We start from the raw sequence: 24,166 nt of genomic DNA, 5'->3' as shown, positions 1-24,166 counted from the left end.
TAACCAAACTCCTGTGTTTTTAAGAAGCCATAATAAGTACATTACTCTTAGCAATATGTATTTTTTTTTCTCCATAGATACATAATCACAGACTTTCACTAAGGAATAATATAAAAGCAGCACCACCTAGCGGTACCAAAATCACAGTGTAGTATTTTCAGTGGTTTCTTGAGAATCCTGTTGGAAAAACAGGGAAAACTCAGCTGAAATTATTTTTGAAATACCCACATGACATTTACCATTTACGTGTTTGGTCTTTTTTTTTTTTTTTTTTACAGCAAGAACATGCATTAATATTTTCAAGCTCTTAGCATACACACATGTATACTTATTTTCTGTTGTAAGTATCCCTTGACAGGGATAAAGGGAACACATGCATTAATCACAGCAGATAAAATATTATTCTTTTTATTATACACACACACACACACACACATATATATATATACTTTTAAAAGATCAGGTACCAAAATAATTTACTTCTCACACCTTTCCATTCACCTTTATTATTTACTACTGAATGTGTAAGGTTTAGGTGAAAACCTACACAGGAATAAGAAATACTTAGCAACTTTGGACTGCTTCCCAAATATTTTCCAACATACATTCCAGGGAACTGTAGTTTATCTTGCTTCAATAAATATTGTCCACGACAGACATGCTCACTTCACAAAAATTAGAAGGGTCCAATGTGTAAGACCAGTTGTTCTCCCCAGTGATGGTATTGGCTTACATATTTACATCTGTGCTCAGTAGCTGTACGGTGCTGGGACTATCACTTGGTAACATTTTAAATCATCCTACCATCTGCTTTTCACTTGCCCCTGTAAATCCTCCATTGACACTTCTGTGACACTTCAGGAGGTGAAAAACCCTCGGATGCATCTGCCACTGTGGGAGCCCGCCAGTGCAAACTAACATTGTTCTGAGCACTGAGAATCAGTGGTTTGTTACAGCGTTTCTGAGTCTTTCTTTGGGCATGCACTGGCAAAGTTTGGCATTATCAAAGATATAAATCTCTAGTAATTATATGAAATTATATGATAGCATGTTTTAATGTTAATATAAACATTGTATGACAACATATCATAGGAAGGAAAAACCTCAGTGATCAAAACCAGTAGTGGCCTTTTTTTTGCAAATAGTACACATCAGGCACCCAAACTACTCCTGCTTCATCCCTTTTCTCTTAGCCTGCCCCATCCTCTGTGCAGTCCACAGCTCACCTCTCCCCTTCCTGAACTTGCAGCCCATGTGATATTTGGTACAGCCACAAAGCTTCTGCTCTGTGTGGCTTTCCCACTCCTCACTTCCCAGTCCCAAGTACCAGCACAACCCTTCTGTTCCTAGTTCCAAACACACCCCCAGTGCCTACTTCTCATGTTCATGGCTGCCAGGCATCCTACTCTCCATCTTCACAGCCACATCACTGCTGGGCTATTTAAGAAGCTCCGCTGGCATTCTGACTATTTCACCACTGACCTCATAGATTCCTTCCTTGCCTACAAGGGAGTATGGAAAAACAGAGAACAAACTGACTGAATAGACTAATTCTAGTTGAACTTTATGGAATTCTTTTTACCATGATTTATCATTTCATGGTTGGGGATATATTATTTTTTTCAGTCTTTGCCATGTCTCACAGTGACTTTATTCTAAACTTAAATTGTCCTGATAGTTTGAAACTTTCAACACCAGTTTATTTATTCACTGTTACTGGTGATACTTGTTTTGAACAGGAGCTGTCCTTTACCTTAAGGAGTAAAGAGCTTAATCTGAAAGTATTTGAAGAGAAAATTGATGTCTTCTTACAATATTCACTTTTCTAGACTAATTACATTAACTTTTTGAGAATAAATTTAGTCTCTTGCAGACGTCTGTTTCTACTATCTGTTATCTAATCCAACTGGAAGGAGTAAAATCAGTCCTGCAGTTTTGTGTCCAACAAACCAAGTTCTCCTAAGCCCATGGTTACATAACTTCCAGATGTGCCAGGGCTTGATTTGCCATCAGACCACAGGGAGGCAGAGCAAAAACCATTGTAGCATAACCCTTTCTCCACTCACAGAAACTATTAACCTGATAATCTTAGTGTATCCTCATCTATCCAAAACAAACTGTACCTTTCTTGAACACTTAAGGACACTGCATTGTAGCACTTAAGAAGTATCTCCGATAGAAATTGGGGAAGAATAGGTCAGATTGCACTCATACATTATAGGCTGTATTTGTCATTATTCTCACATATTTGCACTTTCTAGTCACCTGTGATTACGTAGGCCTTCCTCTACATATTACATTCTCAAGCAGTGAGCTCCTCAAATTAATTATTTTTATTTCCTACATACACATATTTTGCTATGAAATTCCAGCCCATTTCTATTACATTTTGGGTTTTGTTTTTGTTGTTGTTTTGGTTTGATTTTCACACTTTATGCCTTTTTTCTTTATATCTTAAATACTCTTCTATGTATTAAGCAATTAATCAAAACATTAACATTAGAGTCAGTCCTTGGGTATTTCTTGGATAACTTTTCTAGTACCTTTCCTCCCCAGTGACAGTACTCTTAACATAATGTTATTTCCCATTTTGCCAAGTCATTACACACCTTCAATTCTTGTAAGAATCCCCGTATTTTCTAGCTGAACTGTTAATTTCCCATGAAGCAGTGAATATTTCAGCTCAATACAACAAGTTATAGACTTTAAGCTGTTAAAGGAAAATGCAAGTATAAATAATAATTAAAATAAGAACCAAGACTTTTAAATTCTGTATAAATATTTTATTATGTATAAAAGACAACTTACATGGATAGGTGCTCTATTAGAACAAAATGTTGGCTGTTTTCATTAAAAGATTCAAATGCTACAAAAAGCATTTTTGAATGTCTTTTCCATCTTCTACATTGATGTATTACTTAGGGATTCATACCAAGCAGCAAATGTACTACAACACAGCAGTGGCTAGTGTTTCTAATGATGCTATGGCAAAGCAAAAGCTAGGCACCATATGGCATCCAAATTTAGATTCAAGGCAGGAGTTCTTTGTCTCCAAGTCAACAAAACCAGGCAGAGTTATGGAGTCAAATAGACTCCTTAGTCAGTCCATAGACTTTTAAACTGATTTTGCAAAACATCTCCTTTGGGATGTCAGCTGGCTCTGGCAAATACAAATCTCTTCATTTGATTTAAGATGGAGACAATTGAAATGAACAATGAGAAAAGGGAAAAAAAAGGAAAAAAAAAACCAAACAAAAAAAACCCAAACAAACCAAATCATGGAGTAATTGGAAGCCCTGGAAGAAGGCAAGCTTGTTCTAGGAAAATACTCCTAACAGAATACCTGGTTTTCTTATAGTACACATATAAACTCGATACAAGGATAACATTTTAGAGTCTTTATGTAAGCAGTTCATCCTCTTATAGATCAGATCAATTTTGTTTAGTGTTATTATTTTGTATATGAGTTCCATACAAAGGAGATTTTGGAATTTTTTTGTCTAAACCTTGAAAAGGCACCACAAAAAGGAATCAAAATACTATAACAATGCGACTATAGTAGCTAGCTAGCAATGTGAAATTTCATGTACACTATTAAAACTACAGTGTTATTTAATTTCTAACCTGTCTTTGACTTCCAAAGGTAGACAATCAAAGAAAAATTTTGCCATTTTAAAAACCAAGTTGCAAAACTTTTGCTAAGTTTATTTAGCTGAAATATTTATGATTGTCATTATGCAAACTACCTCCCAAAAAACAGTCAGAGCCTGACATGTAAACAGTTAACTCTATATAATTACATATGTATCATATTTGGATATGCAGGCTTGAACGTTGTTCAAGGCATAAAGTGGATACAGGGTACAAGGTTTCTCTCAAAAATGAGAATGTAAGGTTAGTGCAGTGATACTAAAGTTATCCAAAGTATCATGTAAGAGTTTTCTGTTGGCTGTCACAAGAAAAGTAGTAATAATAAAAAAAACAACCAAACAAACAAAATTACTCCCAAAAGATGAAACCCAAACTTCCAGGTGTCCACTCTTTCTGTTAGGCACCAGAAAGCAAAAAACCTCTCTGGATACATCAGTAGTCACATTTCCATCCTACATAACTCTGTATTTGCCTATGGGTTCAGCAAGTTAAAATGGGAAGTTTACAGTTCTTATTGCTGAAGAACTGTGAATAAAGTTAAAAGTAGTATTTTAAAAATGATAAGTATGTAACAGCTACTTCCTTTTAATATTTACATTTGAGTTTGACATATTAGCTAGAACAATGAAAGTGTCTTGTGCTTTGGTGATGAGAACAATGCCTGGCTTCAAACTCTCCAATGTGACATTTAAACTCTCATTTTTAAGACTTTTTATTTTTTAAAAACTATATAGAAACATTCTATGGGGATTAAGTTTAGATAAATTTGTATATGTTCTGTATTTCAAGTCTAAACAACATGACATAAGTTGTATTTTTTCTATTTTTACTTCTTATATTACTGTTTTTTTTTTTTCATACATGCAGAGTAAATGTTTTTAAATATAAAATAATGATCTCATAATTTCATTGTTACATGGAAACTTCTAAAAAAACCTACTGAAGGACAAGAAACAGGAAAATACAAACTTACACATGCAGCTAATTTCCACATATTATATAATAATCCCCTTGTTCTCAAATACACTCACTGAATAGCAGCGTAACAAAACTACTGAATGATATTGACATGTCCAAATTTACTTTGGGTTGATTTTTTTCAATGCATGTCTTGTTATTACTAGGAATTCTTCTAAATAAAAGGAGATTCCCAGTGCAAGAAGGATTTTTTTGGTATATATTTTCATACGTGTAATTAACTGTTACAGGAGAGGTAATTGCTCTTATGTACTGCTAGAACTAAGGCAGAACATAATACTTCATTATATTGTCAAATACCTACAAACCAGAGAACAAGCATGTTTTAAACTTTCACAAAATGCAAACCTGTTTCCATGAAAATTGTAAGAGTATTTCCAAAACATTTGAGTTTCACTTCCTGTCAGAAAATCTGACATTGATGGAATTTGCAGGAGTCAAAAGTCCATGAGTTTTGGCATGAACTGGTTCAGTTTTGGGAGAAATTTTGATTTCAAAATTCTGAAGTAACTGTGAACATAAACAGGACAAGTATTAGGAAAAACTGCAAAATTACCAGTGAAGAGTAGCCTTTAAACAAGAGAGCGTAACAGACTGTCACAAGCAAAATATGTGTTGCCAGTTGTGCAGCGTTTAAGTGCTATGATTCCCATCCAGGAAAAAAAAAGAAAGTGTTACAAGGTAAAAATTATAGTTCAAAATCTTCCTCCTGTGATGGAGGGAGGACGAAGCAAGTCCTTATTGAAGAACTTCTACATAACCAGATTAAACAGTCTGAACTATCAGAGAAACTGTTCAAAGTTCCAAAGGTCTCTTAAAAACTTTGTGAGGTTCCTCTCTATGTGTTTATTATTTCACTTCCTTTAGTATCAATCAATGTGTGAAATTATTAAGAAAGCTATAGGAATCCAAATTCCATCAGACACATTTTTCTGAAAGAAGAATACTTCAGCTATCTACTTTTACACTTTCAGGAGGAAAATACTGCAACATCCTCAGCTTTTCCTAATACTAAATCTCAAACACTTTTTTCTATAAATAAAGTAATTATCTCTTATCCTTCTTATTATCTTTGTCTTCCAAATATTGTTGAATTTGGCTATACTGTCTTTAAAATGCAGTGTATAGGGATAGCAGTTTATAGTTGCCTAGTGAGAATTCATCAGTTTGGTAAGACTGAGTAATTTAGCTCCTCTTTCTGACATACAGAACGCCTGCTAATGCTGCTGGTATTATCTAGAATCACATAGCCTTGTCAGAATTGACCAAATTTTTACTATATCCCTCCAGTCTGTTCCTATGATACTAATATTATCCAGACAGTTGTTTATAAATTTGTATTTATGCATTTCTTTCTTCTCAAGGGCACTAACTTGTAACTGTTACTAGTGAATAATTTTGTGTTGCTTCTGGAACATTTCTCCTTTTTTGTCAAAATTCTATATTCACATCCCCTGATTATAACTTAATTCACAACAGCTTGGCATCCCATGAAAACTGTAAAAGTATTCTCTAATCCATCACTTACTCTGTTAATGAAAATAACAGCCTAAATCAAATGCAGGACAGACTTTTATAGAATTTTAATAAAATGCTTTCCCAGTTCAACAGCAAATATTTGATAGCCACTGCCTCCAGCTATTTCCTTTTTCCAACCAGCTGTGCATGTATTTTATGGGCACTTCCATCTGGAACAAATTTTATTAATTTAATTGAGGGAAAAACATACAGGACATGTGAACATACTTCCTGAAGTCAGAATACATGGCTTACTTTATACCCCCACATGAGGTAAGTGATCAGCTCAAAGAAAGAAATCAGACTGGTCTGAAACAATTTCTTTTTGATGAGCTCCATATGTTTCTAATTTTAACTCACTTAAATATCACCTCTATGTTTGTAAATAGGTTGTGTGCTATTTTATTCTAGTTTCTTTCCAGAAAACAAAGCAGGTTCTCCATTGCTTCCTTGAGTGTCTTTTTCAAAAAGATGGAAGCATGTTTGTTTTACCAACCCCCCTGGGAGAGCTCTCACTTGCAGTTCCAAAAGACAGGCACTAATTGTTCAGCGATTGCTCTAGAAGTTTACTGAAGGAAATTCAAAGAAAAATTCAATCAAACTTTCCTTTGAATACATAAAATGGATCTAAATATTTTTATAGTTAAGCAGCTATAAATAGTTACCAAATTTTCGCTATTTGATTGCACAGTCTGGACTCATTATTTGAGCTATAGGCTGTCTTGTAAATGATAAAAATGTAGCAGCTGTTGGGAACATTTTCTTTATGATATGAACCAAACAAAAACAATATATCTCAATATGTACTATTTATATGACTATAAATTATGTATATCTAAAATGATAATGAGTTTGAAGAAAGAACAAGAAGAGACAGAAAAGCCCAGAACACAGAAAAATTATACTGTTTGTCGTGACACTGTGATCAGTACAAGGATATAAAATCTATTTTATGTCTTTGTAAGTTCTGAATTCTTTTAACTAAAACACAGAAACTGAGCAGGTAACCATTCTAATATACATTAAGAAAGATTTCTGATTTGCTTACAAAAACCTTCTATGTAAGCCTACTACCAAATCTATGTATTTCCTTAACAAACTTACCTTTAGTTTTACATCATGTGTACCATACCATTTTAGATAGATGTAGTTTAGGTAGTATGCTACATTTCAAGCATGATTATTTTCAATTTTTAAGTCCTTGCCCCAAGAGTATATTAGACAACACTCCAAAACAAAGGTTTTGGAGTGTTGTCTAATACTAGATACCCAGAAACGGCATACATAAAAAAATAATACCAATTCACTTTTCTTCTTGTAATGCTGTCACATAGTTCTAACCTGAATCAGTGCAAGATGGATTTCCAGCTCTGCAATTCTTTTTCCTATACAACTTCGAATGCCATAACCAAAGGGGATGGAGCCAAAGTTGTCCACTCTGTCCAAATTATCTTTCCTCAGCCAGCGCTCAGGTCGGAACTCATTTGCCACTGAGAAATTTTCTTCACTGTATGAAGTAGCATAATGACAAAGTGCCAGCTGGGTCTGAGGAAAAAAATTATATTCATATTTAGCTAGTTCCAATGCACATAACAAAATTTAAAAGAATTTGCAATTACTGTAATTTCTGCAATAAGAGGTGATAAAAATTAAGCAACTCTGAGTAATTCTAAAGACAAAGGGATACTTCAAAAATCAAATCCCTTTCTCAGCTGGTCAAAGGAAATAATCTTCCAATTGTTTTCAGTGTTGCTGGATATATTAGAGAAGATGCAGTGGGGAGGGAAATGGCAACAAATCACAAGTATTGGGAATTGTTTCATGAAGCTGCTATGTGAAAAAGAGAGAAACTTTCTACAAAGGGAGTTAACAGACAAAGAATTACAAAACTGCAAGGATAATGAAATTCATGCTTTTTTTATTGAATTATACCACTACACAAGTATGTTATTAATAGACCCCACCCTCAAAAATATTAAGAAGAAGTCACGATGATAAATTTCATTTGCCTGTGAGGACCCAAATAAAAAATGTCAAAACAACAACAAGTCATAAAATCTGTTGGTGGCATATAAATGGGTATTACTGAAATACTTCCCTCTTAATGTTCTAGCATGGTGAAATCTTTTAAAATCAATGAAGTGTATATATATTGTAGCAGATCATATTTCATTAGCAGAAATTAAACTGTTCTCTGCAGCAGACTGCAACATAACCTACCCCTTTTGGTATCAAGTATCCTCCAATGATCAAGTCTTTTTGGGTTACTCTTCCATTTCCTGGCAGTACTGGATATAACCTAGTGAGAAATATTTATCTGGAGTTCAACAGTAATAACTAATACAATTTAAAAAATTTAGATTCAAATTTGCATTCGCAAATATGCTGGATGAATGCTATATTCATTTACACCAAAAATGTTTTTCAGGAGTACAGAACACCTTGGAGCTTCAAAGACCTTGAATCATCTGTGAGAATATAACCATCATCTGAGAAAAGTTATTTATTAGTAACTGAAGGTTGAGCTATTTGGTCTATGTATTTATTTGCTTTACACATGTACAAGCATGAAGGTAGGTGGTCAAGCTGCCAACATTTTAGCACTGCTGCTAAAGCTGAAAAAGCTTTATTGATGCCTTCTTTAAAATCCTCTTACTCCCTTCCCCTCATTTCATAATGGACATTTAGTATAAACATATTTAAAAAAAGTATGTCACATGCCTTTAATTTAAATCGAAAAGCTTAAAATCATTGAAGTGGCACTGAAAAGTATCAGTGCGGGGAAGGAGGTTCCTACATTTTGTCACACAGACTAAAGGGAAAAATCAAGCTTTTGATTCCTTACCTTAACAGACACGTCCTATGTATGTGATACCACTTCTACCATACTTAGAAACATTAAACATTACATAATCTATCTTATTCATTGCTTAAGCATCCTTGGACACAATACTGCTGAAATAATTAAAATTAGGAGCAGCAAATTGCAATAGCAACAATAAACTAAAAATGCTAAAATGGACTCAAAATTCATTAGAATAACATTGAATTAAATATTTTTATTGTCTGCTACTTACCTCAAGGTTTCTTTCAGGACAGCTCTAATCAGAGGCAATTTTGGGACATCATGGGCAGCTGGAACTTGATCTTTCCTCAGCTTATTGACTATTTCCTCATAAACACGTTGCTGCACCTCTGGGTGCTTTGCCAGCAAGTATATTGCCCAGGACAAAGTAAAAGAAGTCTAAGGAAAAAACCACAATCATCAAGCCCAACAAGATTACATTAAAAATAATCTCAAGCCAAGAAAAACAATCAGCTTTCAACTATGTGTTTTATATGTTTAAAGTTATGAAACAGGCTGGCAATGATTCACATCTGGATTCAATGGGAGTTGCCAGACTTTGCCATCTCCTCCTTCATCCCTTTTCCATCTAAAAGTCCACCGCATATCAAAACAATCCATGTTGGTATTTTCCCAGTGAAATATAAAAAGCAACAGACAAACCAAATGCAAACCCAACTATGTAAACAATATTGAAACATAAACACTTTAAACAGCAATGGATTAAGTTAGCCCTTAGTTTTCAATATGCATTTCACCTTTCCTTCCAACAAAAACACTTCACAGGAAACAAGATAAGAAAATACTACTCAGAACACTTCCAACCCTTTTTAAGCATATGGTGGTCCCCTCATAGCATCTACAGATTTGATATCATCACTGCTAAGATTATCCTTTTTGGTAAGAAATGCTGCACCACTACCATTTAGAATATTTTTATTTTGTGTGAAAAAGAAACACTAGGCAGGAGATAATCCAACTTTGAACACAAGAGAATTTAAAGAAACCCATCATCTAATCTTTTTTCATCACAGCTGGAAAAAAAAATCTTGTGGAAATACCTTATTTTGGTCTTAAGATCAATTTAGAGTGCAAATTCATCATGATGATGACCTTTTATGTCTTGTCTTCAAACTGGGGTATAGTGCTAGAAGTACCATGCTCATAGGCTTTTCTTGTTTTTCTTGCAATATTGAATGGTTGTGCCTTCTACAATGCAACCCAGTTCTATTCTACAGAGCTCTGTACACAGCTTCTCTGATATAAACAGTGTTCCTTCCCAGCTTCCCGGTTTGTTCATAACTGCTTATAAATTAGGACTGTTCCAGCAACGGACAAAATGCTTTGTAGCCAACAACTGCCTCACAATTCTGTTGAAAGCTTTTATAATCCTCTAAACCTCTTTCAGTTTCTATGATAAAATGAGATCTGAATTGACAGCAGTAGGGAAAAAAAAGATTCCTTCGATTTTTGTTTTGTACTTGAAAATGAAGAGATCAGAAGTATTGTCCTCTCAGAAAAAGACTGCTGCCAGCTGAGAAAGCTGAATGAAATGGAAAGGGAAATTCTTGTTGGCATGAGCATTGTCCTTTTATTTTAATGACAAATGTCACACACTAAAAATGGAAAATTCATGCTCTGAAAGATTAGAAAATGAATGGGATTAATAACTGTGTTTTATTCAAGAACAAAACATCAAAAATGTCTGCAAACTCATAAGCCCTTGGGACATTTAACTAATGGAGTCATATTCAGCACATAAAGAAGTTTTACATATGCTCCTTATTTTGGAATTCAAAAGTGATTGCTGTTGGGTTTTTTTTGTTTTCATTAGAAACCTTACCAACTTTCTTAAGCAAAAAAAAATAAAAATCTGAATTCAATTATCCAGAGTTTTTATTTTCTTTAAGACCATTTTATTTTTTTACTTATTTTAAACTTTTCTACTCTAAGACTATTCAAGTCCTACATACCACTTCTTTATCAAATTAATACAATTTCTTTTAAAAATGTGTTCAGTAGCAATCATCTATAGTAGTAGAGTTCATTGATATTCTAAATAACTCTGTATACATTGTACATACAATATCTCATCTTTCTTTTTCCTTATTCTTCCAATTGTCATGCTGCAGTCAGTACTGAACCACACTGATTTCATATGACAGGAATGAGCAGGGAAGATACACACACAACATTAATGTTACTTCAAATGGTCTGTATGGCAAATCAGAAGAATGAAGAATGAGAGACACTTGAAACACATTCCTAGGTGTTCACATACTGGATACACCAGCCCCATTAGTCCTGAATCTTTACACAGCTTTCTGCCTCAGCCTGACTCTGTGTTGCCACCACAAGCAGGGGTAGAGTGAACTTAATGCCTTATCCACATCATTGCTGGCCTAACTTCTCCCTCTTAATGGGTGCCAGCAGAAAGCAGGTATCTGATCCATAATGTGTGTTCCAGTTGGTTTAACTAGCCATACATGAAAATCCTTTACCAAACTCCTCACATGAGTTTATTGATCTATTTTTTTCACATTAACTTTCAGCTGACTTTTCTACTGTGGTTTACCTAAAGTAGCAGAAACACCTACCTGATAAGCAAACTATGAAAAGAAAATGCCTGAAATATAAGCTGAATGCAAAGACAATTGCTCTTTTATCTGTTTAATAAACTGTGGAACAGACTCTCAAGTGGTGGGTTCCTGTAAAACACAGCTAGAGCAGTGATTTCATTCCAGTGGAGTGATTACACAGTACAGGAAGTATTTTGTATCACTTTAAAGGTGTCATGGCTTCAATGTGTTAAAATTACACCCTTACAAACAACGTAACTCCTGTGAAGAGATCTGCCAGTGATACTGGTTTACAAAAATAACTATGCATGAGAAAAAAGGTTACAAGCTTACTGTGTCCACTCCTGCCAGAAGCATTTCAGTCATGTTGGCATAGATCTCTTCCAAAGTAAGTTCCTTACTCACTAGGAGGTGCGTAAGTAGCCCACCTTTCAGTACTTCTCCTTGGTCCAGCTGAGACTGAATAGCCTTCAATTTGTTGTCAACATGGATTTGACCTTTGGGATTCAAAAAAATTGTTAAGCCTCCATTTTCATTTTTCTGCTGGTTCCATTCAGTAACAACATTTCTCACACTACATTGCACATTCCAGGGGGGGAAAAAAATTTCCATAAGGAAAAATCTTAGAGTGGTAGTGGAGATCCTTGGGTACTCATGGAAAGGAAAGATTGAGCTGTCAGGAACCTTGGTAGTTCACAGCATGAGAATGCTGAGCACAAGGAAATGACACAAGAGACTTCAGTTCCCTTCCTTAAGAGAAGCTTGAGGACAAGTTTTTATGTCCACCTGGCTTGTCTCCTGATGAGTCTGCAAGAAGATGCTAGCAAGTATCTCTACAAGACGCTAGAAGCAACCAGAAGGTCAAAGCCACAGAACTTAATTACTCTGAAGACAAAGATTAGGAGCATCTTTTGTTTTGAATAACAAAAATTCAAAAACTTCAGTGAATGACACACTGAGCAATTTCACCTACAGTTTCATGTATACTCTAGTGACTGCAAACACAGACAAAGACACAGCATCTTTGGTCAAGCAAGGGATTTAAGCAGTCAAGTAAGGGATTTAAGAAGATAAAAACGCTTCAGAAAGTTAATGGCTCACAGAATGAACTTAGAAAAAAATGAAAATCCAGCTCTCAATATTTGAGAGAGAAAAGCGTTCAAGTTTTTTTAACACTCAAGAACATTAAAAAATAAAATTGCAAAGACAACTCCTTCTTCCTACTTACATGAACTTGTATGAAAACTGATTCATAAAGTAGCCTGGAGTGTTTTATTTACCAAAGAAACCCATATTGGAGTACATCAATGCATTTCAATGTCACCTTATACACTTGTGTATATATAAATCAACTTTATGAAGTATTTAATTAATTGCCAGAGGCTAGTTTATTAACTTTCTAGTTAATTTTAGTGGTGATTATTTGTCAGTGTGCTTAATTGAAATTTTGCTGAAATCAACTAAACTACCCTCATTAAAATTGAAGTGGTTTAAGATAAAACCTTGGCAAAGCACTTGGACCTGGAGTGGCAAGTGGGTGCTGAAACAGATGAAGATACATAAAGAAAGAACAGTATAAAATAGGGGAGTTTTGAAATTTACTGGTAAAGTTTGTTTTCAGCAGAATATTTTTTAAAACAGTTCCCCTGGCCAGTCTGTATTTAATATGAAACTTACTTCTGCCACAAAGTCTTCTTAAAATTTTAGAAGAGAAATGCAGCTTGTCCCGTTCAAACACACACAGAACCTGCAGAAATACAGCTGAACTTTTCTACTACTAAATCTTACTAAATTTGAAGAGTCCATCCCAGGATCTGCAGAACTCTCTCCAGGGTTTTGGAATAAGTGGGCGAAGCCATTTGGGAATAGCACCTGCATACATAGTGGTCTTAAACATGCTAAACATCAATTCCAGAGCCTCAATATATTCAACAGTCTGCTGTGGAATGTTGTTTTCAAGGCAGCCCAACCGGCATTCATACAGAATAGTTGCCACACCTGCACATAAAAAAATGAAAGAATTGTCTATACACATGCATTAATACATATTAATAATGTAAGGAATTAAATAACATAAAATGAAATTCAAAACACAGTAAAACAGCCCAGCTAAGCACTGCAGCAAGAGAGTAGTTGCTATGTCAATAATGCTCAGCATGAGAAGAGACAGGAATTCCACCAGAAGTAGAGCAGCCTCCAGCCTGTTCGCTGTGTTTTACCCTGCACTACAAATCCTCAGCCTGCCCTGTTGGCCTCTGAACACACAGGGACACACAAGTCCAAAGACATTTCTGATAACTGGTGACAACACAGGAGTTTCTACCAGTGGCTGTGTCTGTCATCAGCTAGTAGCAAATGGATATTGAGTCTGTGTAAATGGATAAAAACTTGCACTCCAGACAGTGCTTTACTGCACACACCATTCTCCACATGGCCCTAAAAAACAGAAAGTGTGACACTGTTGCAAGTGACAATGTTGTCACTGTCTCTTGTTCTGACTTGTAATTTTCACAGATCTTTTTCTGCAGTACTGTGGGCATCCCCACTAGAAATTATCTTTGCTGACAAAAATAATTTTAAAATTTGGTTATTTTCAACTCACTCTTCCTTTCCTACTTTTCCTCCATGGGAAGATTTTTTTCTGTGCCTTTTCTTTCTTGTGTGACTCTTTCAAAAACTGCTAGTTCTTCTACATCCTCTTGCTGCTTACTAGGTCCTTTCAAAGAAATCTTATGTATTGGTTCCCTGAACAGTTACAGGGTAAGTTAAATAAACAGCAAGTCATGTGGAAAGTAAGTGTGCCAAGCACAATTATAAATGAAAAAAATAAAAGAATGTGAAGAATTTAAACTAACCCATCAGTTATAGTGAATCTGTAAGCTCATAGTTTGAAATTCCATAAACTGGTAGTTAAATGCCATTTTTAGACACTATTAATGTGAAACAGACCAAGCAGGCAGCCAGCAATTCGACACATCTTCATAAGTGAGCAATTTGGAAATTCTTCAAATCCCAAATTACTCAGCTGCCTGTCAAAAAGGAGTACCAATGTTTTTAAAAGACATTACATCTAACAAGATTAGAAAAGAAAGTTAAAGAAATACATGAAGTATGTATCACTATGAGATTTCTGTAAGAACACAGGAAATGCCATACAGGCTCAGTCCAGGGCTTCATTCAGCATTCCCCTCATTAATGGTAGCCAGTGGCAGATGATCTTAAGGCAAGCATAACAATCCCATACTTGGTATCTGTAGGCAGGAAAAGAAGTATCTTTTCCCACATTAAGCTATGAACTGAGTTTAGATGCATCACAAAGGGATTCTTCATTGGAATTTGGCTGGTATATTGTGAAATTAACGTGTCTTAGAAGCCATCTGTTAGAAGGTCAGCACCCTTATTCTTGAGAAATAAATACAGAAATATGGAATACTGAGACTGTCCAAGGCCTTGATTGAACATTTTACCTATACACCAGCATTTCCATAGGAATTACTCCTTAATACAACATATCAGGTCTTTGAACTTTGCAAAGAAATTCTACTAATACCCACTGCACTAACTAGAAGGACACATGAATGCAGACTATCAAACTTCCCTTTTCAGATTAATCACAACAGGGCACAGTCATTTGACAGACATGCCAAACCACAACCACTCTGCTTTACATCCATTTTCTTTACAGATCCAGCCTGGGCTTACCTTCCATTGAATACTTGAAGAAAAGGTTGTTAACATTGGTCACTGTTTCCCCATCCTCCTCTTGACTTCTGAGGGTGTGGATTCTTTTAATTAAGTCTGTGATAACTTCATTGACTCCTTCAGAGTAAATAGCCACGTCTTTAGGTTTCAGAATTTTTTGCCTCAGTACACTCCTCATTTTTAGCCATTGCTCCCCCTCCCTAGAAGAAATTATCAATAATGTCTGTATGTAGTTTTCCTTAACAATCATCAGCTGGGTAAGAGCTCTGCAACCATACTGTTTGTGATTTTTCATGTCAAATGAAAACATGGTAAAATGAAAATTATGATAATGTATGTTTTTGTATTATGATCCTACAACTTGATTCTGTATTTATTGCATGTCCTCATTAAATTTCGGTGTCACAACATGTATGTTAAGGTGTCAATCAATCTCTGGGTTGAGTGACAGAACTTGCCCACTCAGTATTCTGAATTTGACAAGTGTCCCGATGTTAGTCTGCTAGTAGTGGCTAATGCAAGAAATTAGTAAAATAGTCTACTAAAATTGCTTTTAAGTAAATATTTGAATAGGTAGTCTGCAAAATTGATTTTACACAGAACCAGTACTTAATTACCAAGTAAAAGTATCACATTCAGATCTGACAAATCAACAGCTTGAGCTGGTACCATGAATTCCATTACTGATACATCACTTTCAGCTACCCCAGTCCTAAACCTACAAAGTAATGAGAGCAGACCTACCTGTAGAGAAATGAGTTACAGCTACAGATTCTGCTTTAGCTGATCCATGCATGGAAACCTTTTTGCTGAAGACTAAAAATCTGGAATTTAGCATCTACATGCTACATATCAACAGAATATTTGGGAAAAGTAGTTCCAGGAATACCTTTCCATTCCTTATGAAAATGGATAATTATCTTTTATGTGTTTATTTTAAATTGTTATATTTCCCATTACTTTTTTTTTTTTTTTTTTTTTACCTGGAGGAATGCCATTGCAAGGCACAGAAACTTATTGGCCAGCAGAAGAATTTAATGTCTTTAACAAATATTTCCTGAGTCCTCTGATTCAAGATCTCTTTTCACAAGATCTCTTTTCACTAAGTATCAAGAAACTGTTAGTTTGAGTCGCAACTGCAGCTTCAGATTTGAGTCTGCAGTGCAATACATAAAGCCTTTTGCTACCATGAAAAAACAGACTGCCCATGACTCAGGAAATTAATTTCCCTCTAAATAAACATCCTATGTCAGTGGGGACTGTGAGTAGTTCCCAGTGGCAATTAACCACACCCACATGCTCTGCCAGGTTATGCAAGCTGTACAGACAGATAACTCCTCTGGAATCAGCCAGATTCAAAAATATCTGTGTGGGGATGCACTACAGTGTGAAATGACCATTCTCTAGGTTAGTCTATGGAGGGGGCATTTCGGTGAACCATAAAGCTAAAACAAATCTGAGCCAACAACTCCACACAGCACACTGCCATCCAGATGGAAGAGTCTAGAACTGATGCAATAAAGCCACATTCATGCAGTGCAATGCCAAAGCTAGTAAGCTCTATTCTGTAAAACTGTTTGCAGGTGAGTCAGCTCAGACAACTCCAGTTGATACACATTCCCAAAGAATGTCTTCATGTAAAGTAGCTCACTGCACGTTCAACTACACATCATTACCATCCCTTTGAAATTTCACAGCAGAACAAATGCACAGCATTCACCACAAATACCTGCTCCCTTCCCCCCACTAGACGCACAAATTTCCCCACACAGAAAAGCCTGCTTTCCCAGATGACTTGTACAGTCTTTCAGAAAATCACTAAACTTGCACAAGAAAACAAGGAAAGTGAAGGACTAACAACACTTACGCAGAAATGAGCCCTGTGGCTCTCCCCCGTAAATCTCTGTACTCCTGCCAGGATTCCATGTTGGCTCTTTGTGGTGCTCTGCCTTCTGCTCGGAGGACTTGAGCAACCATGTCTCGATCTGCAATGGATACAACAAACTGGGGACCAAAGTGAGACTTGAAGATCTTTCCGTATTCCTGAGTGTGTTTTTGCTACAGCATCACCAACAAAGAGAAACAGAAGCCAAGTATTACTAAAGAAAACTACCACAAAAGGAAACTGACAATTTGTCATACACAATCTCTCACATCTAAAATTTCATCCCCAGCTTTCTAGTCAAGGAACAGTTCGAAATGTCAGGAGAAGCATCTAAGCATTACTGTGAAATGTTCACAAGGAAAACAGAGAGGTCACAGGGTTCAGGACCCTGACTGAAAAGACCCAAAGCTCTAAGGCAGAGCGTAAGTGAAACCAAACACTAAGAAGATGAAAGGACCTGGTGCACTTTAAAACACATCCCTTCAGATCAAACAGGTTAGAAAGAATGTCTGCAAAAATTAAAAACATGGAAGTATATAGGGTTAAATTACCAGCATAATACAAAGATATAATTTAATAGCATGTGTAATAACTACTTACTCTATTTAATTGCTTATTAAAAAACTTTGTATGAGTTTATCACACCTAACCAAGAATAATGACACAACAGCCTAGTGAAAAGCTGCATTTTGGAACAGATTTTTCAGCAGTGAACTTGAGAGAGACATATGCTAATTCTTCAAAAGAAAGGAAGAAATGAGGTCTTATTCTTGCAGTAGAGTTTATTGAGTGGTTGATTCACAAATCATGTGATTCAGGCTGGAGGCAAACAAGAGGATTGGAAATTAATAAAGAGGATTGGAAAACATTGAACTGTGTATATATATTAAACTAAACAAACAAAACCAACCCAAAAAGTTTACCAGTCAGATTGCGCTATCACTGTCCCATGAAATGTTACTGATTATTTAAAATAATTTTCATTTTGACATGGTCATGAAGTGAAACTCTCAATTTTCACAAATTCACTTGGAGTTGACGTACATCCTCATTTCAGAGGGAAAAACCCCCAGCAAAACTGCAAAGCAGTTATTAAAAAGATAATAAATTTTAAAACCTTTATTTCTGGTTAAACTATTAAGACAAGTTAAACTGACCAAAGTTTAACTTTGACACACTACCTACATTCTAATCTAAAGACATCTGCACAGAGATGATTATAAACCAAAGATGTTTGACACCAACTACACTTGTGAAAGTCTAGTATTGACCCAAGATTAACGTAGGTGAAATATATTTTATTCAAACTTAGTTACAGAAATTAATTGTTTAATTGCCAACAATAAGTTTAAGACATATGAATCACTCTTCAGAATATGATACCAAGTGCACATAAAATTGTAATTCTTTTTTGTCTAGTTTCCAAATAAAACATGAGTTGTGCAATTGTGGTCTCTGCCAGTCACCTCTTAACTACTTTTGGAACACAATGGCCAACTTCAGTCTAAGTTCTAAAGGTCTTACCATTTTCAAAAATCAGCTTCTGGATTCATATGAGACACATGTATTAGTCATCCTGATGAGTGAAATGCTACAGCAGGAAGTCAGTTGTCATTTCTGCTTGGTCTGCTCCTAACCAACACCATAGATGGAGCAATGTATGAACAAGCACTCCCAAAACCCAAACTCTTGCCTCAAAAATACTTCAGGGATACTGAACTTGGAGGTCATAACTTCGAGAGTATGTGTCTCTAAAGGAAAGCATGAGTTGGGAAAGGAGTACAGCAAGGAAAAATCAGTGGAGTGAGGAGGATACAGGCCACCAGTCACAGAAAAATGGTTCAACAAATTTTGGTATTTATGGAGCAGTTTATTATTTTCACTGATGGTGAGGTTTAAATGGGACAACAAAGTTCAAAAGAAAATAAATCAAGTGACAAGATATCAAATCAAATAAATTAAATACTAGTCTTACACCAAAAATGAACAAGGACAAAGTATTTGGGCATCCCTTTCTTTCAATAGACAGAACACCATTCTATCAACTTGATGTATAAAACAATGCCCAGGATTTCTATTTCCATGTTTTCTATCACATCGTGGGTTTTTCTTTCCCTCGTTCTAAACCTTGAAAATGTTCCACTCTAATGCCTCACATACCACTTTCACATCAGTCATTCTTTCACACATCATCAATTCAAACTGCCAGCATCCTAAGCCCTCCCTCCTCACCTTTCTTTTCTTTAGCCTTGCATAGCACTGACGAGACAAAGGAGATCCAACCCCATCAAATTTAAAATACTTTCCCTTTGTCATAATTGCTGTAGGCATTACTACTTTGGCCAGGACTAACTGGAATCATGTTACTGAGAACAGAACCTCCTTTGTGAAAAAGCACTCGGCTTCCCCACCCCTTCTGCATATAGCGGGCAAATATTTGTGTGCACCAAAGGACATCGTTTAAGTAGCTGTGCTGGTTCCCAAAGCATTTGGGATTAATTCATTCCTCATGTTCACTGTATTGTTAAATTTAACAGACTGTTAAATTTAATGCCTACTTGCATTCTATGTGTAGGCAAACAGGGCATCCTGTGATTCTTGAGACTCTAAGCAGAATGAAAACGAGTATTATATTGTGACTTCTTCTTATCCATCCTCACACTTTCCTTTCTAGGAATAGTATTCACTAAAGAAGAAAACACCCATATCAGTTAATGGTAGTGAAAAAGATATACTATTTAGTATGTCTTATATTCTTTTTAATATTTTGAATAATTTTCACTGTTTTGACAGCGAAAGAACTTGAATCCAATGGTAGCATCTTTTTTAGTGTTATGAAACTATGATGAGTACCTCTCAAATTCTGTACACCACCACAGAGTTAGAGGAAAAAAAGAAACGGAATGAAACAAAAAGCTTTAGTTGTCTTCAGGTTTCATCTGCTTGTGTCTCGGTTAGCAAGCAATCAAGTTGAGTAATTCATCATTAGCAATTTGATCTGGCTGCCATGGAATATAGCATAGATCCTAACATTTCTTCTTGAAAATCTAAATCGTAAATATAAGAAAGCTGGACAAAACTAAGCAACTTATGTGATTCTCTTTTTTTCTGTCACCTGCCTCTTTCTGGTGTTTTTAGGCCCTTTGTAAATCTTAACTTTCAGGTTTTGATTCTCAAACAATTTAAAATTCTATTTTCTTTCATTTCCCTTTTCTATTCTTATTTCCCTTTCTCTCTCTTCTTTCTTCCTGAAATTTCAGTAATTTTCAGGCAGCAAACCTCTTGGGGCTGACTGTGAATTTAATCCTAGCGATTTGGGAAAGGTCACTAAGAAAAACAAAATAACAAAATAACCCCATTTGAGGTATTCCAAACGGTGTACTGCCGATGGAAAGCTTATGGATCCACAGCTGCAAAAGAGTGAACAACACAGCTTTCCTCTCTTCTACACAAAGTACTTCCTTTAGAATCGCTTGGACTACACGGGGAAAGGGCCCCAGGAGATGCACTGTGACTTTTCAGGAATGAAACCCACATGTTTGGCCAAGCAGCCAAAAGAATTTATCTGTGGATAGCGACAGCCGTATGGTAAGAGCGCTGCCCATGCCAGCATCCCCGAGGCGCTGCGCAGAGAAGGAGGATCCTGGTCCACGCAGCTCCCGCAGGAATAACGCGCCTCACCCGCCCTCACCAGGTGCGACCGAGCGAGGGGACCCGCGGGACGCCACAGCACTGCAGGTGCCCAGACCAGAGGACGCTTCTCAAGCCCCACCCGGTCTCTGGTTGGCTTGACCGCCTCCCCCCGCTCCAGCACCGCCACACGCCAGGTGACAGGAGAGGCTCTCGCCCGCCTCCCTCCGTCCCTCCCCTCAGGCCGCCATCCGGCCCCGCTTCCCGCCACCCGCTCCCCTCCCCCGCTCCAGTGTGGAGGCCGGGGAGGGGGCGGCAGGGCCGCGGGGCCTGTGGCCGCTCCCGGGCCGGAGCCTCGCCCCCCCGGCAGGGTTCAAACCGCCCGCCTCCCGCCCAAGGGACGGGGGCGGCCGCCGGGGGCCGGCCAGCGCTGACGGCAGCGGGGCCAGGCGCATCTACCGCCCCCTCAGGGCACCGATATAGGCAAAGTGTATTTACGTAAGGGGAGGCCGGGGTAGGAGAGACAAAATGGTCCCTGAACGCGGCGGAGCAGAGCCGGGCCGGGCTGAGGGAAGGGCAGCGGCCGAGGCGCCTCAGCCGCGGCAGGGCTGTGCGGCCCCGGCTGCCGGCACAACCTCGCCGCACGGGCGGGTGCTGAGCTCTAAGAGTCCGGGTAAACTTCCCAGCCCTGCCCGCCAAAAATAAGCCCTCTGCAAGCTTGTGAAACAGCCCAGTTTAAAAAAAAAAAAAAAAAAGATACTTTTTTCCAGCTTGAGGCGCCTCCCCGGTGGTTCAGACCGTGCACAAAGATGCGCGGGGAGCGCTGGCGGGCGCCGGAGCACGGGGAACCGGGATCGTGGGATCCCCTGGGAAACAAAACTGCCGGAGCCTCCGGTGCTGCGGGAATTGGAGCGGGGGATCCCCCGAAACCCGGCTGTCCCCAGCGGGGAGGCGGCGCGGCGATGCCCAGCTGCGGTGCTGCTGACCCGGCGATTCACCAGCGCTTTATGAGGGGAGGACAGGAAAGGTTTAAGTAATCGTGGCGTGATTAAAGCATTATATACCCGAGGGAGCTGTACCTGGATTTCATGAATGCGGCCGAAGCCGTCCTTCCAGAAGAACTCGTAGAGGTTGTAGAGGGTGTTGGGTCCGGGCATTTCGTGCAGGCTCTTCACCCTGCCCAGGCGGCGCGGGGGGGGCTCCAGCAGCTCCGCTCCGCGCCCCTCGCCTTTGTTCCCCGCCGCCGCCCGCGGGCTGCTCCGCACCTCCAGGGACTGGCTGCTGCACAGCCGGGGCTGCCCGGGAAACCTGCTGCTGCTGGCAAAAAGCGCCTGGTAAAAGTAAGTCCTCTCACATTCAAGTGTCTGCTTGCATTTCATCGTCAAAACTCTGGTGAAGAAAGACATGTCTTTTAATTTCAGAAGGGTCCACTTTGCTCCTGCAGCTGCTTTTTATTTGGTTGCTCTTTCTTCAGTGCCTGCTTTAACTTGTACAAACAGCACTTCTCCAAACTCTTACTGCATGAGCATCAGTTTACACAGACCATTATTTAACGCTCCCTCCCCTAGGGCTGGAAAAGGGGGGTGGGTCTGGGATGAGACTTGAATAGAACGAACCTATTATTTTGTATAATTCAAATCAGATAAATTTACCCATTATACATGCAGCCAAATTTCATTTTTTGCCTGTTTCACCCATTAGTTTGGTGAAAAGCTCACCCCATCTTTCTCCTATTTTAAAAAGGCAGGATTAGGCCTATTTTTCCCTGTGGCATTAATTCATTCCCTTGTGTTAGAAAATAGAGTATTTTCTGTAAAAAATTCTCTTAGAACCGTTCATTATGCTGTAACATATATGAAAAACATTTCTGAATGCACATATAAGTAGCACAGTAACCTTACAAAAAATTCCTGTAAATTACAATATTCAGAGATGTTATTTGTATTTCAGAATGATTTATCTTTTGGTCAGGATATACTCCATAAGCAGTTTGTGTCAACTTTTGTAGACATCTACACCATTTAGAAAGTATTTGTGTTATTTTCATATGTATTTCTGTATAATTCCAAAGGTGTTAGTGATTATTTGTAAAATGTTGATTAATTTCAGAAATTTTGTGGAAGAGACTATCTTGGTTGTTAAGTGAATCAGACACTCAGATAAAATCTGAGGACAGAGGAAAGTCTCAAGGAAGACCCACATTTCTAGAACAGAATTATGAATAAACTGCTGGAAAAGTAAATCTAGTAAGCATCAAAATTACTAGCTTTTGTTTTCCTTATTTACATTCACTTTGAGGCTGTTAAGCTCTGTGCTGCTTAAGCTCTGTGTACATGCTTACTTTGAGCACTGATAACTCCACTGAAACAATGACTCTGAAGTTAGACAGGCACACCAGTCTTTATGGATACAGCAGTAAATATTACAGGAATAAAATCTATCGAAGTATTTACTGGTTAAAGCTAAAATGATGTCTTTGAAATGGACTTCATCATACTTGAAAGGGTCCAGAGAAGAGCAACAGGAAAAAGAAATGAAAAGGTTTTTAAAAACTACATAAAAAGGTTGAGAGACATTTCATCTAGGAAAGATGAGTGCTACAACCATGACAACAGCCTACAGATGTGTACATATTTTGTCAAAAAAAAAGGTGTACGTCAGAGAGAGAAGAAAGAAAACAATTGGCTTAGTTTGCAGCTACAGATTTCTTGATTACTTTTTCAGGTAGCCTTGATACATCACATTTCAGGTAGCCAAGGCATCACAGGACATTATGTATTTGCTATCACTGAGCTTTGCAAGAACATCACCAGGCAACCTCTGAAGTTTTTCTTTATACATTTCTATGTAGTGTAGCTACATCATTTCTTTGATATTTATCTAGAGAATTCTCTCTCTGAGAGAGACATTTACACAGATTTTTAAATTATGTTAACATTGTAATTTCTAGATTGATGGAAGGAATATGTGCACCCTTCCTAGAAAATCCTGCCCACAGCTATCAGTATGGTTGGTTGTTTGTTTTTTTTTAATTTGGAGTCATACATGATTAAGGTAAAGCATCTGCTGCTGTTAATGTGCTAGTGAGATAAACTTAGATATATTATGCTGTAAAGGTTACAGTTTTGTAACTGCGTAGTAGCTTTCTCTGTATCTTTGTCCGGTTTCCCTGTCTGGAATAGTCCACTATTTTCCCCTGCAACCCCTTTTCCATGAACCTCATTGTAGGACATATTGTTTCTAGCCAGGATACTTGAAAAAGCTTCCGAAGCTTTATCTTTTAAGTACTTCATCAGAACAGTACCTGATTTCCTTCTGATGAATTTCTGGAGGTGGCAGTAGTCCCAGCATAGGAACAGTATTGTATAACCCCATCTG

At 37.5% G+C, this 24,166-nt stretch overlaps 1 protein-coding gene across 7 annotated transcripts; it reads right to left on the bottom strand.

Annotated features, from left to right (window-relative positions):
• Window positions 1-392: 392 nt before the first annotated feature.
• Window positions 393-22,325, bottom strand: CYP27C1 (cytochrome P450 family 27 subfamily C member 1). Of its 7 annotated transcripts, none has more exons than XR_015289298.1 (11): window positions 21,549-22,287; window positions 17,141-17,258; window positions 15,274-15,473; window positions 13,360-13,569; window positions 11,905-12,068; window positions 9,225-9,391; window positions 8,368-8,446; window positions 7,489-7,692; window positions 4,978-5,139; window positions 2,610-2,710; window positions 393-1,502 (listed from the first exon to the last, which is right to left on the bottom strand). XR_015289298.1 is itself a non-coding variant. In XM_086897931.1 (9 exons), exons 1-9 carry the CDS (start codon window positions 22,192-22,194, stop codon window positions 5,023-5,025), a joined length of 1,659 nt encoding a protein of 552 aa, XP_086754057.1. In that variant the 5' UTR covers window positions 22,195-22,325; the 3' UTR covers window positions 2,772-5,022. The 7 variants fall into 7 exon arrangements, 4 of the variants coding, with proteins under 4 accessions (XP_086754057.1, XP_086754056.1, XP_086754059.1 ...); XR_015289299.1 differs by having other exon boundaries at window positions 17,141-17,331; window positions 21,868-22,287; XR_015289300.1 differs by having other exon boundaries at window positions 17,141-17,331; window positions 21,549-21,765.
• Between the last annotated feature and the right edge of the window lie 1,841 nt (window positions 22,326-24,166).

This window comes from Cyanistes caeruleus, chromosome 7 (genome assembly GCF_971803275.1).
Source record: "Cyanistes caeruleus chromosome 7, bCyaCae1.hap1.1, whole genome shotgun sequence".
Taxonomy (NCBI): domain Eukaryota; kingdom Metazoa; phylum Chordata; class Aves; order Passeriformes; family Paridae; genus Cyanistes; species Cyanistes caeruleus.
Note: the sequence above shows the minus strand (reverse complement) of the source record. Positions and strands in the feature narration are given on the sequence as shown.